At 39.3% G+C, this 27,182-nt stretch overlaps 1 protein-coding gene across 1 annotated transcript in view; it reads left to right on the plus strand.

The window, feature by feature from the left end:
* WDR90 (WD repeat domain 90) overlaps positions 1-27,182 on the plus strand; it is a 1,773,335-nt gene that overhangs the window by 952,478 nt on the left and 793,675 nt on the right. The window contains exon 22 of the mRNA XM_044079383.1: positions 20,954-21,084. Within this exon, the coding sequence (XP_043935318.1) occupies positions 20,954-21,084 (131 nt within the window). The remainder of the gene's footprint in view (positions 1-20,953; positions 21,085-27,182) is intronic.

Raw genomic sequence — 27,182 nt, forward strand, 5'->3', positions numbered from 1 at the left:
AAGTACACTGCTATCTGGAATTATTTATTGCCTTTCCTTAAGTTTGTTTGTGGTAGCATTTCACTCCAGACACTCTTTTGCTGTGCTTTTACATTAGGAGGACTGGAATTATTCATCTAGTGGCAGTAGGTATTTACCTGGTCTATCTGAGTTGTGAAGCACACAAAAGTGCTCTAAGTGCGGCTGTTTTATTGTCTAGAGGGCTCAGTAGTCACTTTTCTGTATTTCTAGTACTGGTATAAATTTGGCACATTTGCATGGAGCTGCTCACTGTGCCAGTGCCCTGTAGAGACACAAACATCTGGAAACATTGCTTATTTTCATTATACTGTGAATGTGTACTGTGCTGTTTATTGGGGTTTTTTGCACTGCTTTAAAGTTTGTATTTTCAAACTGCTGTAAGGACCTCTGTCCTGCACTGAAATACAGTGTATCTAATGTTTCCCTATACAAATCACCTCAAAATTTTACCTCAGTCCCACATTGCTTACAGGGCAACCAGTTTGCAAGGTGAGCAGCATGTATGCATTTAGTTAGAACTATTTAGGTCTACCTTACCTTATTATAGCACCCAGGACTATTGCTGCTCAGAGAGCTTTTGGTTTGACACTGGGCTGGTTAGGTTAGCTGCAAATTACACCAAGTAAGCACCCTTCCCCTCATCCGGTTACAAACACCTTCCACTTCCATCCTTTCAAGTACAGATTTGGACCTACAACCATAGATGACCACTTCCTGCTATCTCTGCACCAAGCTTGGTGGACATGGACATCCTGAGGCAATGTAACAGTTGCCTCATGTACACTGGCAACCACTTAATTCTCAAACCTACAAATACAGTATGTGAGATATGTAGTTGCACATTGACACTGGAGGTTAGACTCTCACATACAAACACAAAAAGCAACAAACAGGTTGTCAGCGACTCACACATCTCTCACTGCAACTGCCAAGGACAACACACATGCACCCACATATGCGGAGATACTCACATGTAACTCAACAAAACCTCAAAAGCCTGTCAAGCACAGTCCTCAGAAACACCATATGGACACAGACAAGACAATTCCCATCACAACACATGAAGCCATATCTGATTGTGTCTCATCTACCAATACTTGTGATCCTAGGAGGACATGGTTGATAGCCATGCTGCTTTGCCAAGGATGGTTTTCGCCCATCACCTCTAGGCTTTCAGATATTGGTCAAAACATTATCCACCCCCTATCGTGCCTTTTTTAGGCTTTGCCAAACAGACAAACCTTCCTACATAAAAGCTACTCAGGACACGCTAAAGACATTACTGCTCAGTGCTAGGAGCCTCAAAAAGAAACTGCACTCCCTGGAAGTTCTCACCCTGAAGAATGCTGACGTCTGTGCAGTTAGGGAAACATGGTTCAATGCCATGGAAAGCACTCTAGCAGTGCATCACTAAAACACCTTTCATACATTCCAACCATCCACTGACTAAGAAAGAGCAAAAGGCGGAGGTATTTCTATCTACATAAATAATAAGCACACCTCAAGGCTGGTCAAACAGTATGACATCCAGCTAACCATGGGAAAAAATCATTACCATATTTTTGATAGCTACAAGTCCCCCACCGTGAACCAGGAGCGACACAACTTATAAGTAAAAGTATGGCATCCAGATCCATGGAAATGGTATAGTATAGTATGGTATAGTCCCTCTGTACTTAGCCCTCATTAGACCAATAGTTGAGTACAATGTGCCATTTGGCATGTACTTGACTAGGCACTTACAGCAGCTGGAGTGACCTCAGAGGTTCCTCACAAAGAAAATGCAGGGTGTAAACAACGTGTCCTATGCGGATAGACTAAAAGTCCTATTCTTTTACTGTATCTCCTATCGACTGTTAAGGGATTACTTATGTGTGACCTACAAGGCACTCGCAAATCCAGACCTGATGAAGCTGCTACACATCCAAAAATCAAACCACACAAGGGTCACCTGATCTAGGGATCTAAACCTGGTCAGCAACTCAAACAAAACTTACTGGAGAGAGAGAGATGTGCCTCAGAGATATGCCCCTTCTTTGGAAAAGGGTTCTTATTCACATTAAGCAGAGCCTTTCACTGTCCCTCTTCATCTGCAGTTCGGATCAATGGATGGGGAATCGCAAATTCACACCTGGTTAGTGCCCATGTCCCTCATGGATAGGGGCAGTCTGTAAGATATTGAATGCATAGGCACAAATCCATGCCATTCTCTTGTCCCTAGGGGTCATATATTGGGTAAAATCAGTTATATTGGCTAGGCTTGTAAGGGCTCTTAAGCCATTAGCCTAGTAAACTCCTGTGAATCTACGAATAGCAGTGAGTCAGTTGTTGTTGTGTCTTTCGGCTTTTCCCGGTTAGGGGTCGCCACAGCAGAACTCCGGTCCACTAACGATTGGCAGTTGATTTTTATGTACCGAGTTGCCAGCCCTGACGCACAACCTTCAACGAAGGTACGCCCATTCACACATGTCTCCACGCAGAAGACGCTCTAACTGAGAGTCTAACCAGACAGCGTCTTACTGTGAGGCGACAAAGCTACCGCAGCACCACCAGAAACAGTAATAATAATAATAAAACACACAGTAGAGGGGACAATAGGATGGGATGGTTAGAGTAAGGAGGGAAGAAGAGAGTGAAATAGTAAAGCGAATGAGCACGGAGTATAAAAGATTGCAAAAGTAAGGTAAGGACATTCAGAAATTAATTACGTATAATGTATACAATGTGGAAGAGATTAGTGTAGGGGAAATAATGTGAGGAAGATAGAAGTGTCTGACTGGTGAAGGGACCTGAGGTCTATACCAAGAGGCATCTCCAGAGTTGGGAGAGAGAAGTCTGGCTTACAGAACCAATAATGTGAGCAAGAGGTAAGACCAGCTATTTTTACCTAGTATATTTCACCTCCAGCCCTAGCTTTTTCTTCTCTTCTATCATTGAGGTGATAATTTCATTTCCCTATAGCTAGTTTATAGTAAGATAACCTGTTTTCTATTCACCTGCCATTGCCTGTCATCCAGCAAGCATCGATTCTGACTCTCACCATTCCAGTTGCAGTTGTTGTCTGAACAATGGTTTCACACAGCTTTTTATGTCTGAGCCTGACTAGAGAGCTCTTGTCATCTGGTCTCCAGACACGTGCCAGTAAAGACAACCACCCCTAGGCCTAGCTCCAGTTTTGAATCCTGGTATCCCTGTTTCGAGGCATGTTCCCTGTTTCATTTACTGAGTCATGTGAGGGAGGGTCAGATTTTAGATTGTTGTTTGTCTGGCCGATCGTTCGAGACAAGCTTGCCATGTTTGACTCTAGCAGGAGTATAAAGTTCTGGATCACAAAGCTCTGATTATCTTAAGGGCACTCAGACCCTCCATTGCAACAAGTTCATGATCCCAGTCTGATAGTCTTTGTTTTCTGGCTGCATAGAAGAGCTTCCAGTGGATCCAGCATTATAGAAATACACAATATCAGTTTTTTTGACAGGTCCAGTCCACTAAGGTTGGTATTGGATGAACTGCAAAACTGTTGTGAAAGTCATGCTTATGAACTCCTTGTTTCCTGTGCTGTAAGAGCAGATACTTGTGTCAAGCCCTTGAGTTTCCGTTTTGGGAGACTTTACCTCATTTGATCTTGTAAAGGTAGTAGCGTGACTTGGAATTTGCTGTGCAGAAATGAGAACATTTTGTAGATAGCAGTTTTGTTTGTTCAGCTCAGCTGTATATACAAGCAGGAAAAAAAGGGGATCAAGTTGTTACATTCTGGTTTTTGAACACTTTCGTATTTCTAGATTTTATGTGCATGAGAAGTCTTGGACATTATTAGCTGCCAGAAAGAAGTCTGCTAAGGTCACATTGATGGCTAAATTTAAGACTGTATGCTTTTTGGACAGTTTTAAAAAACTGCATCTTTCTGCCATCCTGCAAATTGTTTGACTCCCCATTGTCTCTTTCTAAAATTCGTCAGTCATTTCAGCTTTTTTATGTGGCCAATTTAGGCAAATCTTAATCCCGTGAGATTATGGTCATACATTTTGGTACATCTAATTTATTTAAATCCTGTTTTTAAACTCCTGTTCTTTTTTGAGACCTGAATTTTGTTCCTGAGAGGTTGATTCTGCCTCAAAACCATGGTTTAGTCTGATATTAGTAACTTAACTTGTAAAACACTTTTTCCATTTGGCAGTCACCTCGGCATTGACATTTACTGAGCTGCCATATTTTGGATGCGAGAAGACATTTCTTAATTTTTCAAGTTTATCATTTCATTTTACACCATCATTAATTCCTCCTAAGGTGGTTTTTGAGTTCACATTAAATCAGTTCCCCCATCTTTAATGTGTTTTGCAGAAAAGAAACCTTTATTTGTGACTTTCATCGGGGCAAGTGGTATAGAAAATGGATAAAGAAAACTTACTATCTGAATAAATTTGAAGGCCACTGCAGCATTATCTTCATTGTCTTTACCACTATAGACATAAAAGCATTTATGTTTTTTGTTTGCCGAAGAGACAAGGAAAACAAATCAGTAAGTAAACTACATCAAACTGATGAAGGTGTTGTGTTTGTTTGGCATGTGTACTTAAGAAGAAAAAGACATAGACCACAGAGACTCCAACATAAAGTACAACCAATATGCAAACAATGTATACCAAACAATGCCAAAAACGATAAATAAGCGCTTTTGTTTATTAATTGTAAACTTCAGATAAAATGGTGTTTGAACTCCATTTAAATAACAGATGGTACTAGGTCACATGATACTAGGTCACATGATTACCGAGCTTTCAAGCAAAGGAACAAATTTAAAATGATAAAACCATTATTACTTTTTAAAAGTAATATGGGGTTTATCACTTACTTTGCACACTATCTGGCTGTCATCTCTCAAGATAGCCCAGTTTTTTGTAAATAATTTTTCTGATTATATTATTGCTCAGATTGTATTGAGTAATGAAAGACCTGTTGAGCACAACAGTTTAACATGTAATAAAATACAGCTACTTAATGAACTAAGTACACAAAATTTAAGATTTATGAAACCAGATAAAGAGTTGGTGGTGATGGAGAACACCCAGTATGTCTGTCAAATGTGTGAAATGCTATCAGGTGATGCTTATGTTAAGGTCTCACTCAGTGAAATTAATACAGCATATAAAAGAGTGCGAGAGATGCTAAATGACATGTTTATAGAAAAAAATAATTGATATGCACAAATATAACTATCTGACCTAAAAAAGGGCAGAGTTTTAAGAATCTGGTTGAGCATTTTGGCACTATTAATAGGAAAAATGTGTTCACTAGTTTTAGAATGGCTAAGTGTGGGGTTTGTTCCATGTGTAAATGTATAATCCGTGTGAGCAGTTTGTAGTAAATGGTTTTAAGTTCAAGATGAAGGAAACTTGTAACTGCTCTGCTAGGGTTGTTGTTTATGCTGCTTTGTGTCAGTGCTGTTCAGCCTTTTACATAGGCAAGGTTGAACACCATTTCAAAGATTGGTATCTGGGAACATAACAATGACATTAAAAACAAAAAAGGAAGTAACGCTTTGGCTAAACACATCAGAAGTTTTCCTGATCATATGTTTAAATTTGTTGTTATAGAGAGGGTGCCAGCTGATTTGTGCTGTGGCCCTTGGCAGCTACTTTTGGAGAAACGTGAGTTATATTGACAACTCAACTTAAATGCAGGTAGCCTGCCAGGGCTTAATGATTTTATTTGTTTCATGCTTATTAAAAGTGAAGGCTTTGGAGGGATAGTTTGTTTTGAACCTAAACTTCTTACTTTTTTTTTTTTTTTCTTACCTGCATTTTAATAGTGGTTTTATCACTTTAAATGTGTTTCTTTGTTTGAAGACTGAATAATCATGTGACCTAGTATCATATGACCAAGTACCTAGTATCATGTGACCTAGTAACTTCTGTTATTTAAATGGAGTTCAAACAATCTGTTTTATCTGATGAATTCTACAATTAATAAACAAAAGTGGTTACTTACCATTTTTGGCATCATTTGGTATACATTGTTTGCATATCGGTTGTACTTTCTGTCAGAGTCTCTCTGGCATGTGGCTTTTTCTTCTTTTGTTTTTTTTTTTTTTTTTTCAAACCTCCCAGAGTCCACATAGATTTTTGAAGAGTGCTGTTGTTTCCACCTGCACCCTGAAAATGTACATAGGTGCATTGGTGCTTTTCTGAATTGACTTTAGGTATATGTGCTGAGTGAGTTTGTGCCATCTGTGATGGGTTGGTACCCATTCAGGATTAGATCCTCTGCTTTGTGCCATGTAAGTGCCTAGATAAGCTCTGGCTTTCCTGCCATCTTGAAATGGATTAAGATGGTAGTTGGAGAATGAATGATTAAAGTATTTTTGTTTGTATGATCAGAAGACACTGCTGGGGCTCATTCTACATAACTCGTCAGCTGCTTATTATATAGTCATTCTATCCTGGATGTCTGTACTGTTTCCACCTAGTTCACAGCTTATATGGTCACCAAACATTTCAGCTTGTATGCTATGAATAGGACTAAGATGGCTTCTAAAAGGGCAGTTATTTGACTAGCTCTACCTTTTCCAGATAATATTTTATGGAAGTAACCACAATGACTGAGACCTGTTGAAAAAGACATTAATTTCAGAGACTTGCTATAATGCCAAATTTCAGAGTACTTTTCAGTCAGTGAGCTGGCTGCCTTCTCTCCATCCTCTTAGGCTTTAATTTTTTTTCTTTTTATATAATACAAGGTTTCCAGATATTTGTAAGGTGAAAATAATTTCCCTTGGTCTGGTGACATTTTTAACTATAGAAACTGAGATGAGGAGGGTCTGATTATTTCCGGACATTCGAATTGAATGCTGAGTAGAATACACTTTAAATCCGATAATAGGCGACCTCGGTGAAATCAAAAGGCGTGCCAGTCACTGATGCACCAAACGGAACACAATTTATTGTAGAAAACACAAGAACCAAAAACAAAAAAGTTAAGCGCTTTCACTCATAACCATGAGCTTCATCAGAACAATTTCCACACAAACAATTCATTATTTAAATACTATAAATTGGCGCCAAAATGGAACTTGTTCCCTTCCTTAAAGGGGTACCATAATTTTACTTACATGTGATTAGTCTCAATAAACTATCTAATAATAATATTCACTTGCTTAACACTGCAAGGACCATTAAACCATAACCTGGCTTGAACATGATATATATTTGCTTACAATATGAATTTGTTTGTAAAAAAGTGTGTGTGATAATAAAAGCAATGTATAAAAAACAATATATAAAAAGTACAATATATAAGAAATACAATATATAAGAAACTGATTGTAACCCATATAAATACATTTCCTAATAATACTAACTAGATATGAACCATAAATACCTCATACATAATAGATGTAATAGATGTATGTTGTTACTTGTTGTATCTAACAAGCTAGGGAACGATATTATTAAATAGGTGTTGTTGAAAAGTTTTTCTTGACAAGACATCAAATCATTAAAATTTTAAAAATGATTAAACAACATTATAAATATTTGATTACTAATAATCAATTAATATAAACTTATTCTATAAAATAAAATAAATGTGATGTATAATAAATACCTTTGGGGGTATTGACAGCAATACACACCAAAAATCTTTTATATTAACATATAGTCCGATGTCGGACAAGATTATGGAAATTGTCAATAGATTTTGGTTTGTAGTGAATTCTGACCCCAGTATAGGTAAAGTGGTGGGAAACCGACCTGGGGTGGTATATAAAATGGGAAACAACATGAAGAAACTTCTTGAATATAACAATCATGATCAGGGACATTCTAGAAAACAAATGATAAATCAAATATCAAAAGGTACTAGGAAGTGTGGCAAATGTAAACAATGTAAACACATTTTTGAAGGACATAAATTAAAAATTTTTAACAATTGTAGCACAATTGTAAAATTGAAAGAAGGTAATTGCAACACAAGGATGGTTATTTACATTGCCATATGTGAAGTATGCCCTAGTTATTATGTGGGAAAAACCGAAAGGAATTTTAAGAAGAGAATTTATGACCACATTTACAGTATATCTCGAAAAGATTGTAATAATGCATTATATAGGCATGTAGAGATGAAGGGCAATAATCATAAATTTAAATTCGGTATTTTAGATTCAGTCAACAAGAATCCCAAAGGTGGGGACGAAAAGAAATTATTAAGTTACAAGGAAGTTTGGTGGCAGCTATACCTCAATGCAGCTACTTCCCCAGGTCTTAATGAATTTATTTCTTGTAAACCCATCCTTGAATGGGACAATAGGTAAATGAACCTGACTAGACCACATATTCATTGTTTTAACAGTATTTTATAGTGTTATATAGTTTTAAAATATCTATATTTATTACACCAATATATTTATCACATTCATTTATTACTAATCAATTATTTATTATACATCACATTTATTTTATTTTATAGAATAAGTTTGTATTAATTGATTATTAGTAATCAAATATTTATAATGTTTAATAATTTTTAAAATTTTAATGATTTGATGTCTTGTCAAGAAACCTTTTCAACAACACCTATTTAATAATATCGTTCCCTAGCTTGTTAGATACAATAAGTAACAACATACATCTATTACATCTATTATGTATGAGGTATTTATGGTTCATATCTAGTTAGTATTATTAAGAAATGTATTTATATGGGTTACAATCAGTTTCTTATATATTGTATTTCTTATATATTGTACTTTTTATATATTGTTTTTTTATACATTGCTTTTATTATCACACACACTTTTTTACAAACAAATTCATATTGTAAGCAAATATATATCATGTTCAAGCCAGGTTATGGTTTAATGGTCCTTGCAGTGTTAAGCAAGTGAATATTATTATTAGATAGTTTATTGAGACTAATCACATGTAAGTAAAATTATGGTACCCCTTTAAGGAAGGGAACAAGTTCCATTTTGGCACCAATTTATAGTATTTAAATAATGAATTGTTTGTGTGGAAATTGTTCTGATGAAGCTCATGGTTATGAGTGAAAGCGCTTAACTTTTTTGTTTTTGGTTCTTGTGTTTTCTACAATAAATCGTGTTCCGTTTGGTGCATCAGTGACTGGCACACCTTTCGATTTCACCGAGGTCGCCTATTATCATATTTCCGGACATTCCTTTGACGACTGTGATGATGATGTTGATGTTGTGGGACTGACATTAGAGAGGATAAGCCTGAAGGAAGCTGTCTAAAAAATTCTTAATATTGGAGCTTCTTTTGCATTGGAAAAGTCTCATAATGAGGGTTACCTAGTGACTAAGAAGTACTTATAATATGGACTTACAGTAATTCACTGTATTACTAACTTTTTGCTTCCCCAAACTATTCACATTTTCAGCAGTTTTATTTGTAGACCCCGTCTTGACTTTTTGGTCCATAAGAATTAATTGAATGGAAATAATGTGAACTGCTAAATACATTGAAAATAACTACCTTCTACAATGTTATAATGTTTCTGCATGCTTAGTATTGTATTTGCTTAATTTTCTTCTTCAGCTGACTGTATCAGAAAGAACTACATCCTCCAACTTTACAATACAGTCCTTTCTCTTCCCGTCTACTCTACCCATAAAACTCCACTCCGGCTTCTCATTAATGGCATCTCAGACAATGGGAATCACTCCCTACAAAACTAACCTCCTTCCCCAATTTTATACCTCAGCTCAAATGGTGGGTGAGTGCTCTGTCTTTTTAAGCAAATAAGTAAATAAGTAAGTAGTGGACAACACCCAGTCAACTTTCTCACAGTTTTTGATTGGACAAGTTTCCTACCACACATGCACACACACACCCCACTAAATATACAAACTGAAATTGTGCAGCCTTGGGAGAAAGGGAAAACTAAGCACAATCAACTAATCCCATTTCACTGAAAGCAGGTGCATGTAAGCCCATGTATCATTTTTGTTCTGTCAAAGGAGAATACTTGAGAATACAACTAAAGAGTGAAGGAAACGGGGAAAGATAAGCATGTCATGCAAGACTTCTATTTCTCTGCTGTGTAGAGTTTACTTTCTTCCACATGTTCGTGTCGTCTTAGTCCTTCTGACCACATTCTGTAGGTTGGGGGAACATGTTGACTTAGTGGCTAGGTTTTCTGCCACACAAATCCAGGGTTAAGTTTGGACATCCCTTAAGTGCCTGTGTGAAGTGTGCTTGCTTGATTTTTGTCTGCCTAGGTCTTGGAGTACTTGGGTTTCCTTCCTCTTATGAAAAACAGCTGGTTGATTTGGCTACTCTTGAGTAACATTTTACATTACATTTATTGGTTCATGCCATAGAAGTATGAATCCCTGATTATGGTTCAGTTATTGACTCCATTACTGGAGTATCTAGATGAGGTGAGAGAGAGTAATGAAGGGACAGAGTTCACCATTCACTTTTGGGAGTAGGGTGAGAATATGCATGTTTAAGGGGAACATGTGTAAGACATGATTTTGTTGGTGGAGACTGGAGAAAAGCATTTGAGATGCTTCACTGTGGGTGACCAGGTCTTAGTCCGTTGTGGAAGTGAAGAACTGCCCATTGCTAATGCCCTTTCCTCGTGTACTTATGTGGTTTGCTAATGGAGTGCATGCGAAGAAGCTAGGACATCAGGGGAAAAAAACGTTTCCACCACATAAATGACTGCCGTGCTTCTGGTCTTTTTGATCCATTCCCTCCAAGGAAGGTATGAGCAGTGGAACTCTTGCCAAGGGAGAGTGAATGAATGAATAAGGTCAGTTGGGAGTCCAGGGGGGAAAGCTAAATGGGTAGTGGAAGAGTGGAGTATATTGTATTTCCTCTTGCCCTTGTGGCCCAAGTTGTGACTGCATAATCTGGAAATGAGCAATTAAATTGCATGGTTAACTAATTAGTATCATAATTTCAACAATGTAAGCATTTAATAAAGGTGTTTTAAAACAAAATTTTTTTTTTTGTTGTATCTTTCTCATTTCTGAGTAGGAGGATTCATTTCCTCAATGTTAGTCACTCATGTCTGTTTACCTTCTTACTTTGCCTTTCAGTCAGGGGAGACTTATTTATAAAATGTAGCAACAGCAAAACTGATGTAAATGTAGTACAACATTATAGGCTCATTGTTTCATAGGTAGTTACTAGGCTTGCAGTCAAGGGAACCATTGAGGAGACTAACCCAGGTATTCAATTGACCCAAAGCTTGTCTGGTTAAGTGACTTGCTCATGGTCACATAGTATGCAGATGAAGTTTGAGGGACTCAAACCCTGTAACACGGGGGACTGCACATCATAGACTTAACCCTCTGTACCAACCACCAGACCTAAAAAAACAATATCCAGTTGTTAATCATGTAGGACCACTGGACATGCAGTCTCTTTTCAGGAGTGACCCAGTTATAATGTCTGGTAGGCGGAGATGAAATGATTTATAGTCTGAGACCACTGTCTTAGCCTGGACTGTGAAAACAAGGTGTGCACCAGAAGGAGGAGCATGTGCACCTGAGCAATAGGGATAGCAGCATAAAATATTATTCATCTTGTGAATACAGAAAGAGAAATCTCAGCAGTTATGTACTGTAGAATGCTGTCAACATATCTAGAAATTTAACAAAAGTCATGACCTTGTAACTGGTGTTAAGTGCTGACGGTATAAATCCATGAAGTTTCTACCACTTGAACCTGGCCACTTGCCAGTATGTGTACTCTGTAGACTTAACTGTCATTGAATAAAAATAAAATAAAGGATATATAAAGATGCTAACATACCTACCTGCAAGAAAAATTTCTGCTCCAAGGATTTATCTTTGTCTCCTATTTCCAGAACCTTGTAGAAAACTCGGAAAATGTCAGATGGTGTCCAATACCTTTAGCCTTCTCTACCCTGATGTTACTGCTTTCTGCAGTACAACAGTGGCTGAGATAGATAACCACTTATTGCCCCTTCCAATCAGTCAACATCCTAGCCTATTGAAGTCTGTCACATTGGCTTCTGTTATGTCCAGACTAGTGAAGTTTCAGTCTTGACTTAGAGAATTCAATGAAAACTCTACCAGTAAAATTTTGGATGAAGAGTAATACTAATGCTCCGTTCCACCACCATTCACAAGATACAAGGGATCCTGGAGACAAATAGGCAAGCAATCACTCATATCAAATGAAGGATCAAGGAATTACAAATCAAGATTACAGACATAGAAGGTCAAGCATGGTATAAGAGTCTTCATCTGATGGGAGTGCCCGATAAATGGAACTTATTAGCTGCTTGGAATTTATTAAAATTTTCTTTCACAAATTAAGTTTTCTTCCTAGAGATGCTGTCCTTATTATAAAAGCTCACAGAAGCTTAAGCACTCTCCATCTTTGTACCAAGTCCCCTCTGCATATTATGATTCTAAAATATTTTGAAGGATTTGTAGGAGCTAGTGAGGTAACTATAATTTCAGGACAGTGGCTCTTCTGTGAAGAGGCTTGTGCTTTGAGCACTAGAAGATGATGAAGTGCCTGTACTCCAGTATTTCTTCAGTGACGAGCTTGCAAGCTTAATTTCAGATTGCTGTACCTAGTCTTTTTCTTTTCGACTTTTCCTGGTTAGGGGTCGCCACAGCGGAACTCTGGTCCACTAATGATTGGCAGTAGATTTTTTTATGGTGCTGAGTTGCCAGCCCGACACCCAACCTTCAGCGAAGACACGCCCATTCACGCATGTTTTTCGGAGGCCACTCGACCGCGGGGAGGACATGCAGACTCCACACAGAAAGCACTCAAGCCGTGAATCAAACAGGAGAACCTCTTGCTATGAGGCAACAACGCTACCACTGTACCACCGCGTCTTCAAGTGTCCTGTGGCATATTACATTTTGGCAGTCTACATCCGCAGTGGTGCAGCGGTAGTGTTGTTGCCTCACAGCAAGAGGTTCTCCCGTTCGATTCTTGGCTGGAGTGCGGGGAGTGCCTTTTGTGTGGAGTCTGCATGTCCTCCCTGCGGTTGGGTGGGCGTTCGAAAGACATGCGTAAGGGTGTGCCTTCGTTGAAGGTTGAATGTCAAGCTGGCACCTCGGCGTTCGTGGAAATCTACTGCCAATCATTAGCGGACCGGAGTTCCGCTGTGGCGACCCCTAACCGGGAAAAGCCGAAAGACAAACAAACTAGATTGCTGTACCTAGTGAACTGCCAAAATGTAACTTTATGCCACAGAATGAACTAAATGTATTGCAGTTCTTTCAGGCTGCATAACAGCAAGCTCGTTCCGAGCCCCATTGTATTGCAGGTAAGCAGCTCTGCAAATGGGTGGATTCCCAAGGTGAAAGTGAGCCCTTGCATTCTTTTGAGCTGTAACTAGTGCCTGCATTTACAGAGTCTGTTAGCTTTATTCAAGTAACTGTTGTGTTCTAATGATCCATTTTTCATCTGAATTGGGTGATATTTATGAGAATCTTCATAGTTTTCTTGTCAGACGAGGTTTTCTGTTATCATTTCAGGGGCCAAGCCACAATCATTTTTCATTTTTCACCTTTGTCACATAGTAAGTGCTTGCATGCATTAAATACTGTTTATAAGTCAGTGAACTGTAGAATGCCTTGATTCTTTCTTACTTTTACCTGCCAACTCTCAGCCCTTTCCATAGGTGTTGAGCTCGTAGTAATATCATCTGAGGTGGGAGGGCTGACATAGAACCAGGGATAAGTGGAGTTTGGACCTCACCCTTGTACTAGTGGCCTGATGGCCTGAGTTTAACCCCCTGCCCATCCAGGATCACCTGTATTTATAGAATGACCCAAGCTAGAACCTATCTTGTAATCATACCCATCAAGACAAGTAAGGGGATTATTTATTTATTTTTTTTTACTTTTGATCATGGATAATCATGTATCTGTTATTTACAGCATTGAAGCCTAGATGCACAGTATTTGGTCCTGTGCAAGTGTTAGCAAGCATGCATCAACGTTTGGATGCAGTTTTATGTTGTACTTGGTGTGCACCAGATGGACTTCATGTCACTTTGCACTTCTATAACTAGCCTAAACCTCTACTGGAGACCCCATTTTTGCAGTGAGGTTGCTCTGCCTCATTTGTATTGAGATGGGTGAGTCCCTTCCACATTGATTAATAGACCTTCAACAACCACTCATTCTCACCTCTTCTTGCTGACTCTTCCGGCACCTGTGCTTTTGTCTGAACCTGGAATGCCTAGTTCATAGTCAAGGCTGCATTGTTCTATATCATAGAGCCAAGTCAGAATCTCCTGTTGTGTTTACCGTATGTATGCCTTGTCTAGTGTGGGCTTTATATTCCAGTTTGGTGACTGAATGAATCTTAGTGGCCCATGAACTGCTTAGGAGTAATACCCAAGGAGGGAAAGCCTCATCTGTTACAATCAGTACGGACACTATGACAAACCTAGAAAAAGGCCTTGTTACAGTAACATTCTTATCGTAATTGTCTGTGTGAAAAATATTCTTTATGGTGGCAGTATAGTGCAGTGGTTACATTTCTACTGTTAATAAAAAACATTGTCTTTGTCACCGATTAGTGGATCTTAGTTGTGCCCTTCTGTGTGTAAGCTCATGGTAATTAGAACAGTTGGGCATGTTTAGTATCAAGCAGACATTTCAGGAACCAGCTAGAAGATGCTGAAGGAGACTATGATTTAATTATTGTGATCTCTCTATTTGTGGAGTAGTCGAGAGTCTTAGCTCTGTTTGTTATTGACTAGTTATTCTTTTGTCCTTTGCCTTTTTGAATTATGAATATTGATGGGGTAAATAGGTTATTTCACTTTTTGCTGTTGACATGGGATGAATTTACCCAGGTTTCTTGGTCTTGATGCTGTTAAAGCATTTCACGGGGTGGAGTTTATGGGGGGGTAATTAGACATTGTCAGTAGTGGGCTTGCTGGTCAAATGCTTATAAGAAAGTAGTTGCACAAGTTAAGATATAAATTAGATCTGTCACCTGTTTAGCCTGACAAGAGACACTAGACATGGGTGCCCATTGTCCTCCCCTTCTTTTTGCTTTGTTTGTGGTGCTGGTGGCCTGCCCCATTTACAGCCCCATGCTTAATTGGTTATCATTTTGCTGAAATGCATTTTAAGCTCTTAAGTTTTGCTCGAAGGTTTTATGATTTATCTTTTGGTCCCTGAAAAAGAATTACCTTTGTTTTTTACACTGTTGTAAGAAACTGTCTCCCTGTCTAGGTATGCAAATGATCAAATTAAAATATGTGCTATTCCTCTTAAGTTGTTTTCTACTAACATCTGAAGGAAAGATTCTTATAGCTTTGGGGAGTAAGTTTACACAACTTTTATACAAACGAAAAGTGCTTTTTCTGGATATAGGACAGAAAATATATACCAAATGATCTGATGTCAATTTTCTTTCTATCCTGAACTGATGGGCTCTGATCCAATCCCTCGGATCCAACTAGGCCATTGCTAAAGCTCATGGCAACCAAAAACTCTCAAGCTTCTCCCTTACCATAATGCACCAACCCCAAGAACCTCAGATCTCGTATGCCACTTTTAGTGAAAGACGTGGCCTGCCAGTTACTCTTGAGTGATTTCAAGATAAGTTAAAAATTCCTATTTTCTATTTTCCTTCAGCTTTATAAGTGATTACCTTTTCCCTTGACTTTACGTATTTCTTAAATACTATTTCTCGCTTGTCCTTCTCTAGTATAGATGACGAACAGGTGGGGGTCGTTCGTTTATATGCTTTATTACATAGAAGCACATCAGGATGGATAGCAACATAAAATATAAACAAATTGATTGACTGACAGATTACACAGACATACATGCTTACATCTCAACAGCTTACTACAAAATGGCAGTCAGGCTCGCACATGCTCAGTATTTATACACTTGTGCAAGCCCCTGGAAAGCTTCTTAAAGCTGTACACACACTGATCTATATCCTCCCTCTTAAATAGATTGTCTTCGATGAAATGACAGAATAAGACATGCAATAATATAGACGCTAGAAACAAACAATGTTCATGTCCAAGTTGCCGTGTATCTGTAACATGGTCTGGACATATGACCTGATCTAGTAACATAGTATTCAAAATTGGATTTAGCAACAGGAACAGTCTTCAGTGAACAACTCGTATCAGGAACTTCGGGATTCATCTCTGGAACAGGGATATTTACTGGAACGTTCTCAGGAACTGGAACGCTGGACAACACTCTGAGATGGTCTTTCTCAGAGTTAGGTGTTGTGGTACAGGCTTGGACACCGGCATCAAATGTTTCCAATTATGCCTAAACTCTACTCCTTGTGATTCCACAATGTACGATCTCGGCTCTGGACAAAATTCATGACACCAGTCTGATCATAACCTTTGCACATTTGCATTCTCACTGTCTCTTCATGTAATGGATTGAGTGGTTTGCTAAGACTTCTAGGATAAACGTTTCTTTAACAGATGGACTTTCACATATCTGTTGTTGTTAGCACTTGGAACCTACAAACTACTGCTGATTGGTAAGGTAGTTCTGGTTTGTCTCAACTGAAGTCTCTGGTTAGGTGAACCAAGATGTTTATCACAACGAATATTTCTTGAGATTCAAGAGATTCAGGAAAACATTGTCTCGTTTCGACTTCTGTAGTACTTGTTTTGCATTTTGAACGGCACAGTCCGCCAAACCATTTGACTGCGGGTACTCAGGAGTACTTGTAACCTGAGTAACATCCCACTCTTCAGTGAATCTTTTGACTTGCTGACTAGTAAACTGTGTACCATTGTCAGAGATAACTTTGTATGGACTACCATGGACTGCAAAATGACGCTTCATCTTAGTAATGACAGTAATGGATGCTAGGTTGAGAAGAGGGTCAATCTCGAACCAGATGGAGTAAAAATCTACTAACACCAAGTAATGTTGACCATTCCACTCAAAAATATCAGTGGTTACTGTTGACCAAGGTAGTTCAGGAATATGGTTTAACTGAAGTGGTTCCTTCTGTTGATGTGGCTTTGTACTATTACATACAGAGCAAGATGAAAGTACTCTCTCAAGCTTTTGTGACATAGAAGGCCAAAACACTAGTCTTCTCACTGTCCTTTTAGTAGAATTGGTTCCTGGGTGGCCATAATGCAAGATAGCAATATACTCTTTTTTGCAAAGACTTTGGAACAATTACGTTTGGACCTTTCATAACAATACCGTTATCAGACACAATCTCATCTCTAAGGAAAATAAGGTTGCACATCTTGAGGTAAACTAGATTGCTTTGACGGTCATCCTCAATTGGTTAAGTGGTTGAGCTTCTGTAAAACAGGATCTAAGGCTGTATGATCTCTAAGCTCATTGAGATGTATGGAAGAAAAGTTTCTCACTTCCATAACTTCAAAATCAAGTTTCTCATTCTCATGCTCATCAGTGGTATAGCTGGGCTATCTGAATAATGTATCAACAAGATAAAGAAGTTTGCCTTTTGTGTAGATAAGATTGAAATTGTACTTCTGCAATCTCAACATCATCATACGTTACAATCTGGCTCGAGCTGAATGCATAGGTTTTCTTAAAATAGTAACCAGAGGTTTGTGGTCTGTTTCGTTCTGGATAGGTCTACCATAAATATAATCATGGAACTTCAAAATGCAAACACAATTGCCAAGAGTTCTTTATCTGAGCATATTGCATTTCAGATAGAGTTAGAATTCTGGATGCATAGACAGCAGGTTGACCCTCTTGAAGAACGACTGTACCGAGACCAAATTTTGAAGCATCACAGGAAAGATTAACTGGTTTGTGAACATCATAGTGTCTAAGAGTTGAGGGCGGCCAAGGGGGTGCAGCAGTTAGCGTTGCCACCTCACAGCAAGAGGTTCTCCGGTTCAATTCTCGGCTGGGGTGCCTTCTGTGCCGAGTCTGCATGTCCTCCCTGTGGTCTCGTGGGTTTCCTCCCACATCCCAAAGACATGCAGTAGGTGGATTGGACACTCTAAATTAGCCCTAGGTGCGAGTGTGTGTGCCTTCTGTGGAAGGTTGGGCGTCGGGCTGGCAACTCGACACTGTAAAACTCCACTGCCAATCATGAGCAGACATGTGATCCGCTGTGGCAACCCCTAACCGGGAAAAGCCGAAAGAAGAAGATAGTGTCTAAGAGTTGGTGGACTGGAAATTCTGTTTCAGGACATCGAATACACTTTGATGTTGTCCCAACCATGACCAGGATACATCTTTGCATGTCAGTTCTCTTAAGTGGTGCTGCTAGTTGGCTTAAGTCTGGAAGGAACTTGCCTAGATAGTTAACCATGCCAAGAAAGCGTTGAAGGGCTTGCACATTGTCTGGAGCTGGCATCTCAAGAATAGCTGTTTGCTTGGAAGGGTCTGGTCATAAGCCTGAACTGGTAAACAAATGACCAACATAAGTAACTTCTGGTAACCTAAACTTGTACTTCTTAGGATTCAGCTTAAGATTCACTTGAGCTCTTTCCAGAACTTTCTTGAGGTTTCTATCATCCTCAGCTTCACCATTACCTCCTATTAGAATATCATCTACTGTAATAGCACAAGGATACCCAGAAAAAATTTACTCCATTGCACATTGAAATACTTCACTGGGAGAATTTATCCCAAATGACATTCTCAAAAATCTGTACCTGCCAAACGGAGTACTGAACGTAATTGGCAACGAGGATTTCTTGTCAAGCAGAATTTGCCAAAATGAACTCTACATCGAAGACTGAAAGAAACAGTGGCATTTGGCATTAGTGCTACAACTTCTTTGACTGTACGCATTGTACGATGAGGTCTTTTCAGTGCCTTGTTCAAATCTCATGGATCAATATGTATTCTGATATCATCTGAGCTTTTCTTATGAGCTACCACCATGGAAGATACCCATTCATTTGGTTCATTGACTGGACAAATGACACTTTGTTGCACCATTTTATCTAGTTTGGCTTTTACTCTGTTCTGCATAGCTACTGGAACATTCTGGGGTGGTCTGTCAACTGGGCTGACATCTGGGTTTAACTTCATGGAGTATACAACTGGAAACTTGCCTAGTTTGTCTTAGAAAAGCATAGGCGGAGAAAATATACTGGGTGATATTAGAACTGTGGTCTTTTAAACTAACATGATGGACTTCCTTAGTAAATGAAAGCTGTCCCATTTTCAAACTGTCTGACCCTGATAATGACTGGACATGCCTTTTGACCACATAAATAAGTCATAGCTTCTCACAGCAGAGCAACATGAAAGTACTGCTGAGCCTTCCATTTGAATCTCTTCACCACCGTAATTCCAAAAAAACAAAACACCAGCATTCATCAGATCTATCATTGAGTACAAGGCCCCCCTTTGTTATGTACCTAACCAGGCATGTCCAACAATTGGAACGTCCACAGGGGTTCCTCACTAAAAGAATACAGTGCATAGGTAATATGTCCTATGCAGACCGCCTCAAGGCCCTATCCCCTGTATTCTGTCTCTTACATAGTTTTGAGGGGAGGTCTGTGCCTGGCATACAGGCCATTTTCAGACCCCACTCTGACTGACCTCCTGCATATGCATATCCACAAATCAAACAGCACCAGAATTACCCATTCTAAAGACTTAAACCTTGCCTGTGATATACATAGGACCTGCTGGAGAGATGGGTATGTATCCCAGACATTACCCCGTCTATGGAACAGGCTCCCCATCCATGTGAAGCAGAGTTCCTCCCTAATACAATTCAAGTGCAATTTGAACATTTGGATGGGAAACCAGAAATTCATCTCTGGTTTGGCACCTGTGTCTCTGATGCAGACAGGTAACCTGAAAATGGTTCATCTCCCAGGCACACGCTTACACTTATCAAGTGTATCAGAAGTTGTCATAGATTTGGGATGAATGGCTAGGCTTAAAAAGCCCCTTGTGGTCGTTAGCCTAGTAACCACCTATGAACTGTGAAGCAGTCTCTGTCACACTAGATGGCATCACCCAAACCAGAATAAAAATACAGAGCGGATATCATGGCAGCTGGGTGGGAGGATACCAGCCCAACAATTTGTCTTTCCTTTTTTGTACCTATTTCCACCTCTGCCTGCCAGTTTTCAAACGTTCACCAGTCAAACTTGTGTCCTTTTGTCCCATAGTGGTGGGGGTTTACCATATTCCTTAGGGTGAGAGCCATCTGGTGTTGCCATCATCTAGGTAGCCAACAGAGAGTTTATGCTCTTGCCAGCATCCCAGCAGTGAGTTCATTAGCCCAGCCCCCACCCCTGGTGGTAATATAGGCATAAGCATTACTACAAGGACCTCTTGCACCAATATATTATGCACCTTCATGCACCCCCCAATCCCATGACAAGGGCTGAAGTCACCAATTTGGGTGGTTATGCCTATGTCTACCAGCAGTCCTGCTCCCAGTCATAGCCTGCCTCCACTCTTGAGCAAAGCCAGGTCATAAGTGGAGAAGTGAGTGCATCTCAACTAAAGTTCACCAGTCTTTCCTTCCCCGGGATGAGCATGTCCATCTCCTTGTTTGTGCCATCAAGTACCTGAGTTGCTGCTCAAAGTTTGTCCATCTGGGCATTAGCATGAGTTTTATCCCTTTATGCCACAGTGTCGGGAACCACCCAGCAAAACTGGTAAGCTCATTGTGATTTTTTTTGTTCTAAGTTCAGGTATGTTCAAGGGTTAAGATGTGCATGGGAGCAAGACTAGACATGTTCATGCTTGGTCATCAGTGTTGCCACCATATCTATGAAGTTTTGGCTTCTTTTCCATAAATTTGAATTTTACTCTTTTAGTTCTGTTCTCCTTTGAAGATCATTTGTATATGGCCTGGAATAAAACTAATGATATTAGAGGGCATGTCTTAGAAGAATGAATAAATGCACTGAAGGAGTTGTCTTTTCTAACTTTAAGTGTTTTGTATTGCTTTTTCCTGATTACTTTTTCATTATTTGTGATCATTTGCAGGTAATGTGGTGGCACGGGGAAGTGAGCGTGGTCCTGATGCTTTAACTGTGAGCAGTGATGGTCATTACCTGGCTTTTGTGGGACCATCTGAATATATAGTCACTATAATGGATGGACGCTCTCTAGATGAGGTAACATAATGACAATTGCTCTTTCTTTAGCTGAATTCTGCTGGCTTTCCTTATGTCTTAGTACAACTGCATTAACTCAGTTATAAAATAAATTTATTAAGTTAAATTGATAATAGCCATGGCTCCATTTTATTATTTTTTTCAATAATTTTTATTTTCGTTTTACATTTGCAAAACCCATAACCATTCCATATTTACAAAATGAACGTATTTGCATGTTATACATTGTGGATAAAATAAAAACATGTAGGTCATACAACATACCTAATTTCAATATATACAAAGATGCTTTCCCAATTAATTTAATTTGTCCAAAAACAGCACATACAAAAATGATTCCGTCCATATTTAAGCTGTGTAATCATGGGAATACTTACACTTCCTTTAAGAGATGGTGTACCTGCCATGGCTCCATTTTAAATTTCACAGAAAAATAAGGCAGGTATATGCACAAAAATATTAATGGAATCCTGAGAACTGAATGTTCTTATTTGAACAAAAGGTCCTAAAATTGGTTGCAGATGTGATATAGTCCATCTTGAAAAAATAGTCCAAGTGTATGCTTTAAACACTTGAAGATAAGGATCTGTTCAGGATCTATTTCCAGACATTAAAGGGTCTTTTTTGTTGTGGAGGTGAGAGCAGGTTCCTCTATGACACTTTTAGTCCCAGTTCTTGCAAACGCATCTGCATGATCCCTACTGCACAGAAATATAAAGGGAAAGTACAAAATGAGCAATTTATTGATGACCCAAAAAAGTTTTATAGAGAATTGGGAAACAAGGTAAAAGGAATTGAAAGACTGCCATAAACAGAATAAATAGATGCATTTTGGAGACGTATCTATGAAGATCCTGTGGAACATAAAAATGCTAAATGGATAGAAGAAGTAAAAGAAAATAAAAAGTTTAAAGGTACAAGTTATGAAATGCGATGACGTAACAGCCGGAGAGATTGAAACAAAGTTGAGAAAAGCCTGTAATTGGAAAACCCCAGGCCCAGATACATTACCCAACTTTTGGTTAAAAGTGTTAACATAGTTGCAAGAAGATTTAGCCATGAGTAAGAACTATTTATATGTCCACCCCAAACAGACACCAACCTGGCCACCAACAGGAAAAACAATGCTCCTACTTAATAGTGAACTTGCAAGCTACTCTAAAAATTATAGATCATTGTCTTCCGACAACTTATAAACTATAACTGGAATTGATGCTGACAGAGTTTATAGTAATTTAGAAAAAACTCAATTATGGCAGTAGAACAAAAGGGCAATAATAATATGGCATAGATAGACTACAGAAAAGCATTTGATAGTATCCCACATTCATGGATAAAATAATTTTTAAAAATGTGTCAGATACACCCTACACTGGTTGTCTACATTACAGTGACCAGGAAACAGTGGCAGACCACTTTGCAATTAAGCCATGATAAAGGACAAATTATTATCCCAGGGATAAAAATTCAAAGGGGGATATTCCAGGGAGACTCTGTCACTGCTGCTATTCTGCCCTGCCCTTAATCCATTAAACTGTCTATTTAAAAGCCTAGTCCATGGCTATAGTTTGGCTCCTAGAAAACAACAAAGTGTAAAGATTTCTCATCTTCTCTTTCTCGATGATTTAAAACTGTATAGCTCATCAGATGAGGAACTGAAAGTACAACTGCAAGTTGTCAAAACTTTTTCATATGATTTAAGAATGTCATTTGGTCTTGATAAATGTGCAAAGGCAACCTTTATAGCAGGAAAACTGCAGCACCAGAAAAACATCAGTCTGGGGGCAAGAATGTGATATAAAAGAACTTGAGCAAGAAGGAATGTATAAATATTTGGGAAATGATGAAGGATCAACAACCAAGCATGAACAAATCCGAATAAAACTTAGGAATATTTTAGAAGACTTAAATTAATTCTGAAAACAGTGTTGACATCTAGGAACAAAATCCAAGCTATAAACCAATTTGCCTTTCCTGTCTTCGTTTGCAGTTTTGGAGTGATTGACTCTATCCAAAATGTGTTGGATAGATTAGATTAAGATTACATAGGAAAACAAGAAGGATGCTTCCTGCTCACTAAATGATTTATTAAAATCAGTGCATACCAAGATTATATTCCCTTTTCCGAAGGAGGGATGGGCCTCCTTGAAATTGATTACATGTATAGAACTTCAGTCATGGGACTCCACATATCTGCTGACCTCACAAGACCCAAACATAGTGAACGTTTTGAAACATGAGGAGAGTAAATGTAGGATGACTTAATACTTAATGTAGCAGAAGCATATTGGCGTGAAGCAGAAATGGAAATCAAACCAGAAGTAGATAAAAATCAGGCAGCAACTGAATGTGCCAAAAAACAAAAGAAAGAATATAAGGTGAAGGACCAGATGAGGAGGCAAGAGAAGTGGAAAATGCATAAGAATAGTTGCAAGTATAGAAAACTTGCGGAAGAACCTCATGTAGATCACTAACAAATGCAGGAATGGTTAAGGAGAGGTGAATTCAAACCAAGAGATAAAAGGTTAATATTGCAGGCCCAAGACAGTGGGCTACAAACACACTGGTTTACAAAGTCCATTGAACATGTGGGAGAAACAGACAAATGTAGGTTTTGTAAAACAGTATTGGAAAACAGTTGCACACCTCATTGCTGGTTGTGATATGCTAATGGTAGAAGGACTGTATACTGAAAGGCATAATAATGTGGCAAGATTGTTGCACTGGGGATTGTGCAAACATTATGGTATTAAAGTGGCTGAAAAACACTGGAAACATGAGCCACAAAGCATAATAGAAAATGATGTAGTTTACATGTAGTTTACATCATATGGTATCACCAGTTACAAGCAATTCAAAAGATAGATGCTATAAAACCAAATATAGTGGTCCATGAAAAGAAGATAAAAGTAGTATTGATTACTGAAATTGCTACACCCAGTATTTATAGTGTCTTGCTTACAGAGAGAGAGACACAAAGTCATAAAGTATCAGGATCTGCCGGTAGATAGGTGAAAAATACCCAGACAGTTCCAATAGTAGTAGGAGCAACGATCTTATAAAAATGGAATCTACAATCCATTTAGATTTGTTACCAATTCCTGTAAACCCATACAAATTGCAGGAGTCATTACTGGGCACATTGTGGGTGTTGCAAGAGCACTTTTGGCTGACATCAGAAATTGAAACAATATTAATTTCATGAACTCTAATTGTACTTTGACTTGGGAATGGGGTCCATTCCCATCATGGTATAAGAAACTCAAAAGATTTGAAGATATTAAAAAAAGCACAGAAATATTCTGTCAGATGCATCCTCTAAACAACAGTGCAGACAGAAATGGTATTTCTGCTTAGGGATATGCCTCTTTGCACCCTTCCTCCCTTATGGAGAGGACTTTGCTCCCATGCCCCTTTATTTTATTTTTCTGACTATAACGTTGCTGCAGCTTTGGGGTATAGAAATGAAAAATGTGCTCTTTATTTGACAGTCCATGGTCTTTGAATAATCTTTACCATTAAATAGTACACTATGATCCTTTGTATATCACTGCTGCTTGTAGTTCTTAGGTTCATGGACTTATAGGTATGTCCTAGGCAATCAGTTTACAGACCATTTAAAGCCCAACCAATAATCCATATTCAGAAGTTCCCTCCAACCTCAAGGAAGGCAACAGAGAATAGATTCAGAGAGAAACTGAAGCTGCCCATCCAGTTATCTAGGTTTACATTGACAAGGATGCAGTTCTGCTTGACATACAGTGTAGCTTTGATGTCCTTCTATTCACTTGCTGGAGAATTCGTAACCTGAGGGATCTCCTGCCAGAAGGCAACCTGACGTCAGCCAGTATACAAAAGTCTTAACACTACTCAAGGATATGTGGTACATCACATGTAGGCTGCAGTTGGACGTAGGCTATAAAAGCAACATATGCACGTACCATCCTCAGAACTTTTCTGCTGCCTGTCAGAACGGCATTCCAACCATCGGTCTGATCGTTTCAGTGATTGCGACTTCATTATTATCCAGATAAGTGACCTGTTGGGGAAAATTTTCTCTTAACTACTGTTTTGCTTATGTCATCTAAGAAGAGCAAGTGCCATTGTGGAAGACAAATTCCACATAAGGACAGTCATCTTTAGTGTCCTTTTTATTTAGGGCCTAGCCACGACCATAAGTCCTGAAGCATTTGCCAGTCCTCCCTACCCAAGACCTTAGAAGCAGCATCTCTGTCTTGCTATCCATTTAAAGAACCAACAGCTTAAGTTGTTAGCTAAGTGTATGGAAGGTACCTTGGGTTCTGACGCAGAGATGGTGAAGCACAAGGCCAAGAAACCTGAGCCTGTGGCTTCCGCTGCATCACCACCATCAGACTTATCTCCTGAGGTGTCACTCACCCCATAGACACATCTGACTTCAGGCATGGATTCACAGACCAAGCCCAGTTCTGAGGCTGCCTTGACTTCAGCCACAAGCACGTCTCTGGAGGTAGAACAGACGTCTGATCAAGATGTTGGGAGGAACTTAGGCTTGATATTATGGAAGTTCCAAGGGGGTACCATGAACTCTAGTGAGAGAAGAAACTGAGTCAGACAGTTTTGAATGCAGGCCTTCATCCAGTCCTCCAGCGTTGCATAGTATTGTTTCTCCTGCAAAGAGAAAACAAAAAAACAAGCATTTGTCTCCTTCTAAAGAGGTCCCTTTAGATTGGCAGGCATTTTCCCAAAGCTTGTTTAAGGCTTTCGTGGCACTCAAGCCACTTTTCCTCTCTACCTGCTCCTACTCCTACTGCCCAGCCTTCTCAGAAAAGGATTAGGGACAATTACTCCACTGATTATTTTTCCTCTGAAGAGGAATCCTCAGATTATTCAACACAAATTCACTCACCTTAGGAATATGTTTCCCCTGAAGAGGAGTCAGTCAGTGCTGATTTCCCTATGGAAGAGAAGTCATTTGGTGAAACTGTTCTGAAAATGGGAGAGCTCTTAAAGTGGGACACCTCCCAAATACTATCAACTTCTACATGTTGATTTTCCTAGCCCCTCTGCAGTTCCACCAGTGTATCCTGCATTTCTGGATGCCTTTCACAATGCTCCTCAGACTCCCAGGCCCCGGCTCCCAAGAAGCCAGACCAACTCTGCAAGGTTCCTGAGGATCCTAAATTCCTCTTTAGGTGTCCTGCTGCAGACCCAGCAGTCATTTCTGTAGCTACAGATAAACCATGTGGGATGCTTCCTTCTACCACCCTTCTACCATCGGACAAAGAGAGTAGAACCCTTGAGAGTCTGGGAAAAAAGGCCTGTACTTCAGCCATCTTGGCTTTCAGGGCAATCCGTTATTAGACAGATATGACTAAGTACTCCTTAGAGTTTTTGTCTCGGCCATCAATTGCCATTTCAGTGCTTCCAGATTCTGAAGGAAAAGCCTTGGCTGTGTCTTTCTTGGGAGCTTCCTCCCAAGTGGGAAGACACTCCATTAAATGCAGCTATGATGCTGCGGAGGCTTGTGCCAGAGCAGCTTCTACTGGTTCAGTTCTCAGAAGATTTTCCTGGCTTAGGTTGCAGTCCCTCCAGGATGACTTCAAATCTAAATTAATGGATGCACCGTTAGATAATTCAGCCTTATTTGGTCTGGCAGCAGCCTCTCTCTTTAAGTCCCCTACAAGTAGTCCACCTAGCTCAGTTGGTAGAACATGAGACTCTTAATCTCAGGGTTGTGGGTTTGAGCCCCGCATTGGGTTTTCCCCTTTAAGTCACATCCCCATTCACTCCATGTTTAAGAAGTTCTTGCATTTTTTTTCTGTTGGTTCCTGGCATTTTAAATTCTCTGCCTTGCCCTTTGGTCTTTCTACAGCTCCAAGTGTATTCACAAAATGCCTGGTTCGAGTGATTGCACATTGCAGACTTTTGAGTATCCAGATATTTCCATACCTGGATGACCTGCTGTTACAGGTTCCAACTTCCCACACTCTACTCCAAAATCTGGAGACCACCATTTCCCTCCTTGGAAAACTGGGATTAACCATCAACTTCAAGAAGTCTGTCCTCACCCCTTCACAGGACCACGTATTCCTGAGTTGTCGAGTCCAGGCAGGCAT

This window comes from Protopterus annectens, chromosome 8.part0, assembly GCF_019279795.1.
Source record: "Protopterus annectens isolate FY-2018-M chromosome 8.part0, PAN1.0, whole genome shotgun sequence".
Classification (NCBI taxonomy): Eukaryota; Metazoa; Chordata; order Ceratodontiformes; family Protopteridae; genus Protopterus; species Protopterus annectens.